Below are 15,444 nucleotides of genomic sequence, written 5' to 3'. Positions count from 1 at the left end.
TTCCAAAAAACTTTGAAATTTAAAAAAAAATAATTTTCGGCCCTAGAAGTTCCAGCAATTTGTCTTAAGGGACTGATTCAAGCAACCAATGAACTAATGGCGACATACAAAACACTGCCTTACATAAAATATAATTAATAATATTCTATTCTCATCAAAACCTAGAAATTAATTCAAATTTCCATCTCTGAGTATAAATAAATATTTGAAATGTCATCAGAGCCGTTAAGCGAAACATTATCCTTTTGCATAGAAGTTGCGGTATTCAGTTGAATATGGCATATACATTATTATTATAAGTATTCAGAAAATCACAAATGCATTACAAAACATACATTCATACGCCATTGGATAATAAACATTAAGACGTTTTCTACGCGAATAAAAATGCTACGGCATTTAACATAAATTTATAATAAATTGTCTAATACGAGATGCCTTTTACATTTTGCAACGGCGTTAAATTGTTGTTAACTATATTGTAATACCTTTGGTAATGTAATAGAAAAGTTTTGATTATTTGCTATTGATGGTATGGAAAAGATTTTTTTTTATTACCATTGAAATAATTTCATTTACCGTTGAATTTGTTTTTGGTATTCTGTGTAACCAATTGAAGTGACCAAAAATTTCCAAATCGTCTATTTATTGAGACGAATACGATTTATTTCAGTTCAATACTTTTTTTGTTTATATTAAATTTCTGTTTACAGTAATCGCAAAAAAATCGAAACTGAAAATGTTTGATATATCTTTACGTTTCAAACCCTTCTGAACATTTTGGCAAACGATTTCGAGAACACCCATCAACCGATTTGAATGATTCAAGAAACTTTTGTTTCTGATGGGAGGAGATGCTGATTATTTTTTGTCAAACTTACCATGTTTGACTCAGTTTCTTTTTAGAGAACTTGGCGTCCGATATTAATGATTCAAAAAAACGTTTTACTTGTACTGACAGAATGAAGAGTTGATAAAATTTTCGTGAAGGCAGGTCCAGCAGTTTGGGAGCAGTTTTGCGATCGAAAATGATCATTAAACATATGTGCATCAAATTATCAGACAGTTTATAGAGATTTTAATGATAAGTATAAGTTTTGTTTACATTTCTATGGGTTCTGTACCAAGATTAAAATGTTTGACCGTTACAATGCGATGCGACGCTTGCGCGCTTCGATATTTCGTCTCTAAAACAGCCACGCAACGTTACTGCTTTGGAACAAAATTCAAAATTTCAAGATATCAAAAAAAAAAACAATTCAAATTTTTCAAAAATGTCCAGTTTTTCCAAAAATTCTCAAAAATCTAATTTGCCTCAAGACACAATGCACCACCATTTCAATAATTATTTATTTATAATTATTTCAATAATTTGTGTAAATTTTAAACATATTAATTGAATGCTTATTTCTCTCAAAAACAGCCATTTTTTGCACACTTTGCTCTTTATCACCGTAACTGCTGGACCTGTCTTTGCCAAAAACTAATCAACACATCTCTCTATCAATAGGAATCGAATGTCTTTTGAACCATTCAAATCGGTTGATCCGTGCGCCTGAAAACGTGGACGAAAAATTGTATCCATGCATACATACACACACACATACATATACACACATCCATTTTTTCTGAGAAAAGCCAAAATGTTCAGAAACCTTCAAAACGTCCAGAAATGCAAAAATTTTCAATTTCAATTTTTGAACGATTACAATAACTAGTTAAAAATCATTATTATTGAATCATGTAGATGTGGAATTATTGATGCACAAATGGCAGGTGAACAGGTGGACAGGTAGATAAGTAGACAAAAGTAAGATAGTCATATAGACATATTAACAGCTGAACATGTAGAAAAGTCATTTAGACAGGTAGACACCTAGACAGGTAGTCATTTCAATAGATCAACAAGGAATCAAATTCAAAAATCAAATATTTGTTGATTGTTGATTTTGACTTATACAAATATCTGGAAGTTTATGCAACTTGACTTAGAGAAAAATGCCACTTACACCTAGTAGTTCAAGTGTAGTTTCAAACGAGTCAGGGTAATTATTTATTACCAAATATAGTTTTGGAATCTAGATTTAGATTTGGTTACAAATTTGTTATCTTTAGGTTTGCGTTAATAATAAATAATTGATTATAATTTTTTAGTATTTGTCTGAAATTTGATTAGAGTTTTACTTGTACTTCTTTAATATAAATGTTAAGGTCACAGAAAAACGTAAAATTGTTATTATCTTGAAAAATAAATAAGATTTTAGGTTGAAATAGCATTTCAACTCAAATTTCTAATTTTTGATTTATCATTAAAATTTGAAAAAAAAAATGACTTGAACAGTCCAAAAAAATAAAATTACCAAATCAAATTTTGTGGATCAAATAACCAACTCCTTCGGGAAGTTAAAAAACGATTACAAATTACCAATGGTGACGTAACAAAAGTATAAATAATCTTTAGCATCTGTATCGGTGCCTATCATCGAATATTTCTTTATTACAACCGCGAAGATAATCAGTTTCTTACACACTCACTGGTATTACAATATTACAAATAACATAACATAACACGGCATAATAAGCTATTATGTTCCAATTAAGACTTTATTGCGATTATAATTAAGCGCGAAATAACATTTTAAACTCGATATTCATCAGAAAAGGAATCCAGTTACGTACGGAGAAGACGACGACGACGACGAGGATGATGGACCAACACTAGCACTACTGTGTATAAACACTTTGTAATAATTTGATTTATAACTAGGTGTAATTGGCATTTTGCCTTAAAGCAAGTTGCATAAACATCCTGATATTTGTAAATAATCAACAAATATTTTATTTTGCATTTGAGCTACCTGTCTAATACTTCACTTGTTGATCTGTTTAAGTGACTGTCTGTATAAGTGTCTACCTGTTTAAGTGACTGTCTGTCTAAGTGTCTACCTGTCTAAGTTGTCTACTGTTCGGACGTATTTTCATTTTTTTATATCGGCCGTGAAGGCGACAATCTTCATGGCATTGAGCTTTTACACCGGATGGTTGCTACCCTGTAGAGTGAATGGCGGATTTGGATCGGACTTATTTTTCTCACTTCTAAAACTAACGTAGCAACATATTTAATACATAATCAATAAATATATCTTCTTCAATTAGTGACAAATCATTAGTGTAATAAGAACTTGCAACATACATAAATAATACCAACAAAAGAGTGTTTCATACAGTCCACAGCTACACAGGTTAAATTTTTACCGAACAACCTGAGTTATCGAAGGAGAGAGTTAATACGCATAGACATCTAGTTTTGTACCTTCACCCCTTTACCTGTCTACCTGTCTACATGACTACCTGACAACTTGTCAACATATTTACATGTCTATATGTCTATCTTCATTTTTGTCTATTTGTTTCCTAGTTCATCTATCTACCTGTTCACTTATCTACCTCTCCACCTGTCTACCTGTCTGTGTCTCTGTGTATCAATATTTCTACATCTATATGAATCAATAATAATGATTTTTAATAATCATTTCAGACCACAAATTGTCATTTTGTAACTATTTTGCGTGTAACTACGAAAACGCTGGACCTGCCTTCAAAAATGTAATCAATTTTTTACTCCGTTCTCTCAAAAACGGCAATTTTTTGCACTCTTTGCAAAGTATCTCCAAAACGCCTGGCCTGTCTTGGCTAAAAACTAACCAGTCTATAGTAAATCCTCGTCAATATGAATCGAATGTTTTTTCTATCAATCAAATCGGTTCAACCCTGCTCTCGAAATTGTGAACAAAAAACTGTATCCATACAAAATACATACTACATGCACACACAAACACCCATTTCTTCTAAGGTATGCCAAAATGTTTATGAGGCCTTGAAATGTAAAGATGTTCAAAAAAATTCATTTTCGACTTTTTTGCGATTAGTATAACTTACCCTATGGGAAGTCGACTGGATGTAAGTGGCATTTTGCTTTAAGGCAAGTTTCAATAACTTTCTTATATGTGCAGATAATCGACTTAATCAATCAAGAATAATGAGATTTGACAACTTTTCAAATTGATGGCCTTAATATATATTTTGGGATATTCGTTAAGATTTTTAAAAATTGTGCACTTTTTTTGTTAATTCTAATAAAAAAGCTCGGACGTTCGTCGCGCCAAGCTAATTAATTTAAGTCTTCGCAGTTTTTGAAAAAAGGTCGACGAATAAGTCAAATTTTTGAAACGTCGAGAAAATCTGAAATTTGCAAATCGAATTTTCTAAAGAAAGTTATAATGAATAAATTTAATCCCTCTCTAAAATTTATTTTATATCGCCAGCATTTCTCCGAAATATTCTATGTCGTTACAGTAGTAATTCATTAATTATAAACTTACTCAAGCAACTATATTATATATAGGGTAGTCCTTAATATGGCTATTTTCGAATTTCTTTGATCCCGAAGCCTCAACTGGATCCAAATTTATAAAAAAAAATCTCTGAAAGTTTTAGCCCTTAATATTAACTTTAAGATAGTCCGCACACCAACCAAAGTTTCTTGGTTCTTCTTCCAAGTTAATACTTATTTTATAAAATATCAATTTTTTGTTGTATTTTTTTTATTTATGATCAAAATAATGAATTACAGTGTTATTCTCAAAATGTTGGTTTACTTGTCGCTAAGTTATAAAATTTTAAAAAGCAAATGGTAGTTTACATATGTTATTTTCATAAGAAACTTTGGTTGGAGTGTGCACTATCTTAAAGTTGATATCAAGAGCTAAAATTTCAGAGAATTGTTTTGTGTGTTTTGTGTATGTGTATATATATATATATATATATATATATATATATATCAGTTTATTTTACATCTTCCGTATTTGTATAGTCATCATAATTAACATGAAATAATTTCGCATCCCGTTAACAGAGCCAGCAAAGATTCGCTGTCCAACCTGCATTTGCATCTGGCGAGCAATAATATCAATTTACGATTTGCATAACAATAATTAAAGCCATTAAAGCGCGTATAATCAGCGATCGGAAACGTTTTCCTAAAAAGGAATACCTTTATACCTTGATCGTGTATAAAACAGAAATTTACAGTAATACCGAATTCTCATCTCGGCGTCGGAGTGTAAATTTGTGCCATAATCCGCCTTTCAGACACCTTATTAACGGTATTGCCGACTTATTTGCCGGTAATGAAATTCTAGTAATCACCGTCGACGGGTTATTAAACCTGAATGCGTTGTTGTTCAATACTTTTTATCGATTATCGATCGATTATTGTAATAAACTTCGGTAAATATTGACCATAGAAATTGACGATGCAACTGACCGTTTTCTTGACTAATGGACAGGCGCATAAAATGATACGGAACTCTACACGTTACTTAAGAGAAAAATATTTTGTCTGATTTTAACTTCAAATTTGAAATATTTGCATAATTGAAAAAAGTTGTAAATAATATTTTGTATATTTTTGTAAGATTTGAAAATTCTGAAAATTGGAATATTTTAATTGATTCTGAAAAAATAATTCAAACAAGAAAAGAACAATTTTAGTGGTTAGAAATGACTTTTTACAATCGTAATATTTCTAAACTAGTGGTGCATGGTATCGTGCCTCAAGGCATATTGCAGGAACTTCTCGTACTGAAAATTATTACCTTCCCGTAGGGCAAGTTATAGTAATCGCAAAAAAATCGAAAATGAAAATTTTTATATATCTTTACGATTCAAAGTTCTCTGAATATTTTGGCATACCGTAGAAAAAATGGATATATGGCAATAATTTTGAAAAAGTATCTCAAATTTCAAAATAATATATGTAAAAATATAAATCAATGCTTATAAATTAAAAAAATATTTTGTTAAAAAAATTGGTGAAAAAAGACAAACATTTGCTGCAACAATCACAACAACTATCTCACAACATCTACCAGCTACAGTGGTTTCCACCCTTTCTTGCACCGCGCCCCCTGCTCTAATAAAAAAATTGTTGCGCCCCCGTAATTTTTGCAACAATTTAATTTTATAAATACTCAACTGATATCATCAGACTACAAATTAATATGCAATATTATGTAACAATATGCATAAAAATTATTGTTTTATTTTTTATTTTTTTAATTAAATTCAAGAATTTTCAAGAAATATGTTGACTGAACATCCTGGTAGACCTTAAAAGATATTAGCATGTCAAATTCATAACAGACTAGTGTTGTATGGCATCGTGCCTTAAGGCAAATTGCTGGAACTTTCCGTACCAAAAATTAAAGTTTAAAACAAAAATTAATTTTTCAAAAATTCAAAAATAGATTTTTGAGATTTTTAAAATTTTTGAATAAAGTTGACTTTTTGAAAAATTCGATTTTTTTATACTTCGAAATGATTTGGAACTTTTAACTTTTTTTGAAGCAATCGCGATACATTAGCTGGTATCGCGATAAGCATTAGTACGGAACCCATAGAAATGTAAAAAAATGTTCTTATTAAAATATATATAAAATATCAGATAATTTGATGTGCATATGTCTAATGATCATTTTGGTCCGCCAAATGTCATTTTTTGTTACTTTTTTCATTAAATCTCCGAACCGCTAGACCTGTCTTCTAAAAATTTTACCAGTTCTTCATTTTGTCAATACAAATAAAATGTTTTTTGAAACATTCAAATCGGACGCTTCGTTCTCTCAAAAACTGAATTACTATTTTTGGCACTTTTGTATCCTCGAAACGGCTAGACCTGGCTTCGCCAAAAACTAATCAGCACGTCCCCTTATCAATAGAATTTGAATGTTTTTTGAATCATTCAAATTGGTTGATCCATGTTCTGCAAATCTTCGACAAAAAATTGTATCCGCACATACATACATTCATTTTTTCATACATACATTTGGTATACCAAAATGTTCAGAAACTCTTGAAACTTAAAGATATATAAAAATTTTCATTTTCGATTTTTTTGCGATTACTATTACCCTACGGGAAGTTTATTAATGATAATGATTTATGAAGATAATTTCTAACCACTAAATGGCATTTTTTGCATTTTCAAAACCGCTGAAATCAGCTTTCTCAGTAATATAATTAAATCTTTATTCCGTCAATTCAATATTTTTTAAATCATTCTAATCGAATGCTATGTTGTCATAAAAACTGAATTGATATTTTCTGTACATTTTGCTAAAACCTTCACCAAAAAACCTGACTTCGCGTATGTGTTATCAAGGGCACATTAGAAAGATGCACTTATGATAAAATTGTTATTTTGACGTTTGTGCGGATAGGTTTTATGTGTGAAACGTTTGATAGCACAGCAACTGACATAGCTTTCGACAGTTTTTACTACCAACTCATATGAAGATAGGACCGTAACATAGCGTTGCCTATGTTCAGCAAAAATTGGCCCCTTGTTGTTTCGAAAATGTATGCCGCACTTAACTGTGCATTCTGTTTGTTTTTGTGTTAATTTGTAAATTTTACAAGTATTTTTTTCAAATTGAGTGACATCTAATTATCGACGATCATCGATTGTTCAAAAGACGCCATGCATGGCCATAACATTAGGTTATCTGTCTGTCATATGAAAATGACTCTCTTCGTCGTCGAGAACAGTTCATTGAGCTCTAATGCAAGTCTCTTCGTTTATAAATAAATATATAAATTATTTATTGTTAATGCCCGCTTGACACATGCAAAGTGTGTCAATTGATATACAAAATTAGCATCATCATTTATAATAATTAGTTTGTCAATATATCCGATGAGTTACGTACGACGAGGCTTTTAAGACAATGCTGATTGATATGGAAACTAGCTGTAAGTGGAATTCTGTCTTAAGGCAATTAAGGCATCGTGCCTTAAGGCAAATTGCTGGAACTTCCCGTACCAAAAATTATTATTTTTTTAAAAACGATTAACATTTTTGAAAAAAAAATTACTTTGAAAAAATAAGATTTTTGAGAAACTATAAATTGGCCAAAAAATTACTTTTTTTTGAAAAAAAAAATTTTTTTTAAAAAAAAATTTTTTTTAATTTTTTTTTTGTTTTTTTTTTGAAAAAAAAATTTTTCTTTATTTTGACATATTGTGGAAGATCTGAACTTTTTTCAAAGCAATCGTACTGTTTTAACTGCATAGGGACAAAATATAAAGGGCGTAAGTGCCGCGTCGCTGTCTAACGCATAAGCATTGGTACGGAACCCATAGGAATGTTAACAAAATGTATACTTATTGTTAAAATCTCTATAAAATATCTGATAATTTGATGTGCATATGTCTAATGATCATTTTTGACCGCCAAATGGCTCATTTTTTTACTTTTTCCTCCATATCTCCGAAACCGCTAGACCTACCTTCATGAAAATTTTATCGATTCTTCATCTTGTTAATACAAGTGAAACGTTTTTTGAAGTATTCAAATCGGACGCTCCGTTCTCTTAAAAACTGAGTTACCGTTTTCGGCACTTTTTGCCCCGTATCTTCGGAACGGCTAGACCTGCCTTCGCCAAAAACTAATCAGCACGTCTCCTTATCAATACGAATCGAATGTTTTTTGAATTATTCAAATCGGTTGATCCGTGTTCCCGAAATCGTCGACGAAAATTTGTATCCGCACATACATACACACACATACATACATACACACACACACACACACATACATCCATTTTTTCTAAGGTATGCCAAAATGTTCAGAAACCTTTGAAACGTAAAGATATATAAAAATTTTCATTTTCGATTTTTTGCGATTACTATAACTTACCCTACGGGAAGTTAATTATTGACAAACGTTGCGAAATCAAATTAAACTATAGTCCGCGGGTAAAAAGGTTCATCACCGATATCTCAAAAACAAGTAAGGTTACAAATTTTTCAACAACAATATTTGAAAGTAGAGGGCAAAAAATGTATCACCAGCCTTCACCTTGATTCTTACGACGTTGCTATCAGGAGATAAACGGCAAAGTTTGACAATCTATAACAAAAGTATTTTCTTTCGTTGTTTGTTTTTTTGGTTGTGAACACTGTTGTTTAGTTTACGAGACCTTAATATAATTTTTAAGTATACGTTATTTAATTGTTTTATAAGATGTATTGTTAATTTAAGTTAGATTCAATAGTTTGTTTTAAATAACCTCTATAAAAACTTCTACGTGAGTGGGGTCAAAAGGATCAACTATACCTCTGCCTTGGCAAAGATGTAAACGATAAAAAATAGTAAATGAAAAAGTAAATTAAGTTAAAAAAAAAATTTTACAAGAGATAAATTAAATTATTAGTTACTTCAACTCTGCTGATGAATATTTCTGACAAAATGCCAGATCAAGGTTATTTACAGTGTTATCTTGCATGGGTTGAATAATGTAGCTATTATTTCGTTAAAAGCCCTTTAAAATTAAAAATAAGACATTAGATCTGTTTGCCACCAGGCCGTCCCATTTTACCTCGCCTATGGGGTAAAAAGGGCCAGATAACAAATTTTTCAACAACAGCAAAAAACACATTTCTACAATGATGCAGCTAATTAGCCCTCAGAGGGGCGCATACATCTATTTCAAACAAACTATTTTTTCCTTATATTTGCCTGAGTACATCATTTTGGATCAAAATATAATTTTATCGATTCTTGCACTTGATTTTAAATTATTATAGGAAGTCAAGGTAAAAAAAATCATTGAAAGTATATTTGTACACAAATGATTTGAATGTCAATAACTGTATCACAGAAATTGTTCTTTCTTTTACGTTCCGAAAATTGTGTCAAGGCGAATACATACTTTTCAACAGGTTTTCGAACACTTACCAAGCTATCTTTCAAATCTCTTAATTTAAAACCGCCTTTGCAAATACTAAATTATTGCATCCGGATCTTACGCACGACAACCTTGTAAAAACAATTCGTTTTAATAAGACATAATATATGTATAAACTTAACTGGGTGTAAAAAGCATATTGCCTTGAGGCAAGTTGCATGAAATTCCTGTTAGGGTAAGGTGGGACTCAAAGGTCCGCGAGTAGAAAGGTTTACCACCGATATCTCAAAAACAAGTGAAGTTAGTAATTTTCTAACAACAATATTTGAAAGTAGAAGAAAAAAGCTGTAAAACCAGCCATCACCTTGATTTTTACAACGTTGCTATTCCGACATAAACGGCAATGTTTGAAAATCCATAACAAAAGTATTTTATTTTGTTGTTAGTTTTTTGTTTGTGAGCACTGTTGTTTAGTTTACGAAACCTTAATAATATAATTTTTAAGTATACGTTTTTTAATTGTTTTATAAGATGCATTGTTAATTTTAAGTTAGATTCAACAGTTCTTTTTATATAACCTTTATAAAAGTTTACACCTGGATGAAATAAAAAGGACCAACTGGACCTTTACCCTGGAAAAGGCGTAAATAGTAAATAAAAATGTACTTTCAGTTAGAAGAAGTAATTTTACGAGAAATAAATTAAATTAATAGTTCAATCTGCTGATGGATATTCCCGACAAAATACCAGATCAAGGTTGTATACATCTGTAAAAAATGTACTCAAGAAATTGATACTTTGCATTGATTGAATAATGTAGCTATTATTTTGTAAAATCCATTTAAAATTAAAAATAAGACATTGGATCTATAACCTACGGCCGTCTCAATTTACCTCACCTATAGGGTAAAAAGGACCAGCTGACAAATTTTTGGAAAACAGCAAATAAACAAATGAACAAAATAAAATAAATTTCTACAATGATGAAAGTTTTACTGATCATAGTCAAGTAGTAGTTAGTTTTCACAATATAATTGCTCAATGACAAATTGGACCTTTCTGCCCCGCCCTACCATGAATGTAAATCAACAAAAATTGAAATTTATCAACTTTTAAAATTATGCAATTTATTAGGAACTTAACTTAGCAACAAAAATAAAAATTTATAATTAAATCACTTTTTGTAAGTCTATGATATTTTGGATCCTGTATTTGTAAAAAAATAACAAATTTAGAAATAAAATAAAAAAATGAATATAGAATAAAATAAAAGGTATAACGAACAGCTAGTACTATTAATATTAGTTGTTATTTGCTAAATATGAAAAAAAAAACATAAAGAAAATTATATATAATGCTCACATTCAGCCCTAAATTTTCACCCTCTTACGACAAGCCTCGTAACGAAATTCAAATTCAAATGTTAGGGTTTTTGTTCCTAATTAAAAAATTGAAGAATTAATAAACAACAACATTATACCTAAACCTCCAATATCGAAATGGCAATTCAATTTACTTAAGAAATCGATTTCAGATAAATCTAACACTTGCAATTACCATTAGTATACCCCAGGAGCATTTATATGTGGCAAGCGTTGCAGTGGGTAAATTGTCAATTTCATTTGTGTTAGTTGGGCCATTCACTTATATACTACATACTTCTACATTCGAAATCAATTAGTTATTTGTTATACTAAAATTTTTGTAGGAATATTCTTTTATGACTAAGCAACGTTTGCCGGGCCAGCTGGTATATATATATATATATATATATATATATATATATTATATACATTAAATGTAGGCGTTCGTTGCGTTAGAACAATAAGTAGCAATACAATTTATTAGTCAGCCGTTTTTCTAATTGACATTAATTGAAAAGGCCTATTTTCACGCTCGCTTGCAGCTCAGTATTATATTGTATATAAATCTATATATAGTAGTAGATTTATATATCTATATATATATATATATATATATATATATATAATTATGCTTCTGCCTTTGATAACCGCTTACGCACGACTGGTGTCAATGATGGTATTAATTTCTAATTAAAAATTCAAACTAGTGGTGCTTGGCATCGTGCCTTAAAGCAAATTGCCGGAACTTCCTGTACCACAATTAAATATTCGAGGAAAAAAACAATAATCAATAAATATTGATGAATGATTAATAACAATTGTTTTAAACATGTTCAAATAGATAATTGTAATTACTATATATTCTATCGTTCATATAATGTTTAGTGAGGATCTTATCGCTCCACACTTAAAAATGTTTATATTAACAAGAGATGTCGACTAAATCCATCTGAGGATATATTTCTTATAATTTGTATAATAACACATATGAAATAAATATTTTGAAAAATTATATAAAAAATCTGAAAATATTGAAATTTGTTTGAACCGTATAAGTAAACTTTAAAAATTCAAAATTTGGTAAGGAACCCAAAAAATTGAAACAAAATTAGTACTCATTTTGAAAATCTCTATAAAATATCTGATAATTTGATGTGCATATGTCTAATGATCATTTTTGACCGCCAAATATCTTTTTTTTTACTTTTTCCTCTGTATCTCCAAAATCGCTGGACCTGCCTACCCAAAAATTCAATCATTTCTTCATTTTGTCAATACAAGAAAAATATTTTTTTAATCATTGAAATCAGACACTCCGTTTCCTCAAAAACTGAATTAGAAATCGAATCTGTATAAGAATTTCTGAAGATTTTGGCATACCTTAGAAAAAATTGATATTGTATATATGTGTTTATATATGTGTGTGTGTGCGGATACAATTTTTCGTCTAGGATTTAGAGAGCACGGATAAACCGATTTAAATGATTCAAAAACATTTGGTTCTCTTTGATGGATAGATATGCTGATTTGTTATGCAGGCATATCGTGCTGTTTTGGAGATAATAAAGCAAAGAGTGCAAAAAAAACTGCAGTTTTTGAGAGAACGGAGCATCCGATTTGAATGATTCAAACTACTTTTTTTGTATTGACGGGGTGAAAAATTGATTAGATTTTTGAGTTGGGCAGAGTTGCAAAAAATATGTTAAAAAATTGGCATTTGTTGGTTTTAATGCTAATTGCAGGTCATTATTATTGATATCTAAGGATCATTTTAAGAGAACGGAGCGTCCGATTTTAATAATTCAAAATATTTTACTTATTGACAAAATGAAGAGTTGATTAAATTTTTGGGTAGGCAAATCCGGCGGTTTTGGAGATACAAAGGAAAAAGTAAAAAAAGGATATTTGGTTGTTAAAAACTAAATTACCGTTTTTGACACCTTTTGTCCCGTATCTTCGAAACAGCTGGACCTGCTTTTGCCAAAAGCTAATCGTCTTCTTATCAACAGAAATCTGATGTTTTTTTTAATCATTCAAATCGGTTGATTCGTTTTCCTGAAATCGTCAATGAAAACACACACACGCATACATGCATCCACTTTTCTAAGGTATGCCAAAATGTTCAGAAACCTCTGAAACGTAAAGATATATAAAAAAAATTGTTTTAGATTTTTTTGCGATTACTATAACTTACCCTACGGGAAGTTATTAATAATATATAAAAAGAATACTTAATAGTAGTTGCACTATGCAAGGATTTGGAAGTTGAGTCCACAGAATAACGGAACAGAAGTTTGAGTAGTAAAAAGTGACCCATCAACAAAAGAGGACTCTTCTCTCTCTCCATGGGCTTGCCTTCGGTCTCTGACAAAAACCGCTAACAAAATAATAATAAATCCATACCGTGCGCGTCTAATAAAAGTTCTCCGCCTATATTATATATGTGTGATTCGAGTTTGCGGTGCAACTCGATTACTCCTCTGCGGTGGCACAGTAGTCACGTAAATGTAGGCTGAAGAAAAATCAATGTGCAATCATAACGCAAATAAATGTAATGATAGTAATTTGATGGTGATATTGATATTGAATCGTGTGCTCTATGCCTCTGATGATACTAGATTTCTCACGATGCAAATAACGTGAAATAATCAGTAAATAAACGGACAAAAAAGGAATTGACTGGCTCTTCAATGTTGTACACGCTTGTGAAATGAAAATGATGGTGTAAAGGATTTTGCTATATCAAATAGTGTTATTTGGAAGAAATATAAATGTCAACTACATATAAGTGCCTTTTGTTTTAATGCAAATTGCAGAAACTTTTCGATATAAGAAAACTAATGGACTTAAACAATATAGCCCGGTCAATAGAAACCTAAAATCAGGGTGAAAGTTACAATAATTTATAATGGGCTGTAACTTGGTAAAATACAATTATGAATAAAACTCAAAAGTCCTCATCATTCTGGTGCGAGCAAAAAATTGGCATATGCTCAAAGGTAAAAATAAATGATTTTTTTGCGATTTTCAAGTAAATAATCAGTTTTATCGCAATATTACCTTAGACAAAATGGTAGAACATAAAATTATCTACAATAAATGTATCAAAACTTTTTTCTTCAGAGCCACCGTTTAAACGCGACCTACGAGGTAGTGTACTTAGCTCGTTTTTTTACGTGGCTTTCCCAGTAGGCCAGTAGGGTCTGTTGTGATTTAGTTTGTTTCGGAACTATTGCAACATTTTCCTTATTATCATCCTTCTTCTTCTTCTTCTTCATCTTCTTCTTTTCCTTCTTTGTCTTCTTCTTCTTCTTCTTCATCTTCCTCTTTTCTTTCTTTGTCTTCTTCATCTTTTTCTTCTTCTTCTTTGTCTTCTTCTTCATCTTTTTTTCTTCTTTGTCTTCTTCTTCATCTTTTTTTCTTTCATTGTTTTCTGCTTCATTTTCTTCTTCCCCTTCTTTGTCTTCTACTTCATCTTCTTCATTTCCTTTTTTGTCTTCTACTTCATCTTCTTCATTTCCTTCTTCTTCTTCTTCTTCTTCTTCTTCTTCTCTTTCTCTTTCTCTTTATCTTTCTCCTTCTCCTCCTTCTGCTCCTCCTTTTTCTTCTCCTTCTCCTGTTCTTTTACCTTTACCTATATCTGGTCCTTTACCTTTGATTTTACCTGGTGTCAATATTTCCACATGCATATGGATCAAAAATAATAATCTGTAATGATCATTTCAAACTATCAAATGTCAATTTTCAAACTTTTTTTCTACAACCCCAAAACTGCTAGACATGCTTTCGCAAAAATGTAATCAATTTCTCACTCCGTCAATACAAAAAAAGTTGTTGAATCGGATGCTCGGTTCTCTCAAAATGTTTGCACTCTTTGCATTGTTATCTCGAAAACAGCAGGACCTGTCATTGTATGACTAATCAGCAAGTCTCCCCATCAATAGGAATCGAATGTTTTTTGAATCATTCAAATCGGTTTATCAATGCTCTAGAAATCGTGGACAAAAAATTGTATCCGCACATACATACATATAAACATTAATTTATTTTTTATAAGGTATGCCAAAATATTCAGAAACCTTTGAAACGTAAAGATATGCAAAAATTTTCATTTTCGAATTTTTGTGATTACTATAACTTGTCCTACGGGAAATTGCTTGTTGTAAGTGGCATTTTGCCTTCAGACAAATTGCATAAACTTGCTGATATGCGTAAAAATCCACTTAATAGGAATTGAGATTTGTCAACTTTTTAATATATCGTAAACACGAACGCTTTGCTATTACTTCAATTTTAATCGTTTTCCCACTCCATAGAGGCGCCACTAACTG

The 15,444-nt window shown here is 30.7% G+C and overlaps 1 protein-coding gene across 1 annotated transcript; it reads right to left on the bottom strand.

Moving 5' to 3' along the window:
* Positions 1 to 14,256: 14,256 nt before the first annotated feature.
* On the bottom strand, positions 14,257 to 14,802 carry LOC113374643 (protein PXR1-like). The gene is made up of 2 exons (XM_026614619.1): positions 14,742 to 14,802; positions 14,257 to 14,651 (listed from the first exon to the last, which is right to left on the bottom strand). The coding sequence occupies exons 1-2, from the start codon at positions 14,800 to 14,802 to the stop codon at positions 14,257 to 14,259; spliced, it is 456 nt and encodes a 151-aa protein (XP_026470404.1).
* Between the last annotated feature and the right edge of the window lie 642 nt (positions 14,803 to 15,444).

This window comes from Ctenocephalides felis, unplaced genomic scaffold (genome assembly GCF_003426905.1).
Source record: "Ctenocephalides felis isolate EL2017-DRISC unplaced genomic scaffold, ASM342690v1 CF-g0.4_SCAFFOLD_01886, whole genome shotgun sequence".
NCBI lineage: Eukaryota > Metazoa > Arthropoda > Insecta > Siphonaptera > Pulicidae > Ctenocephalides > Ctenocephalides felis.
This window is presented reverse-complemented; position numbering and strand designations above follow the sequence as displayed.

Coding starts and splice junctions, on each gene's coding strand:
- LOC113374643 (XM_026614619.1), bottom strand. CDS start 14,802: ATGCATGTGGAAATATTGACACCAGGTAAAATCAAAGGTAAAGGACCA. Junction 14,652..14,741: donor AGGACCAGATATAGGTAAAG/GTAAAAGAACAG, acceptor AAGAAGAAGAAG/AAGAAGAAGAAGAAGAAGGA.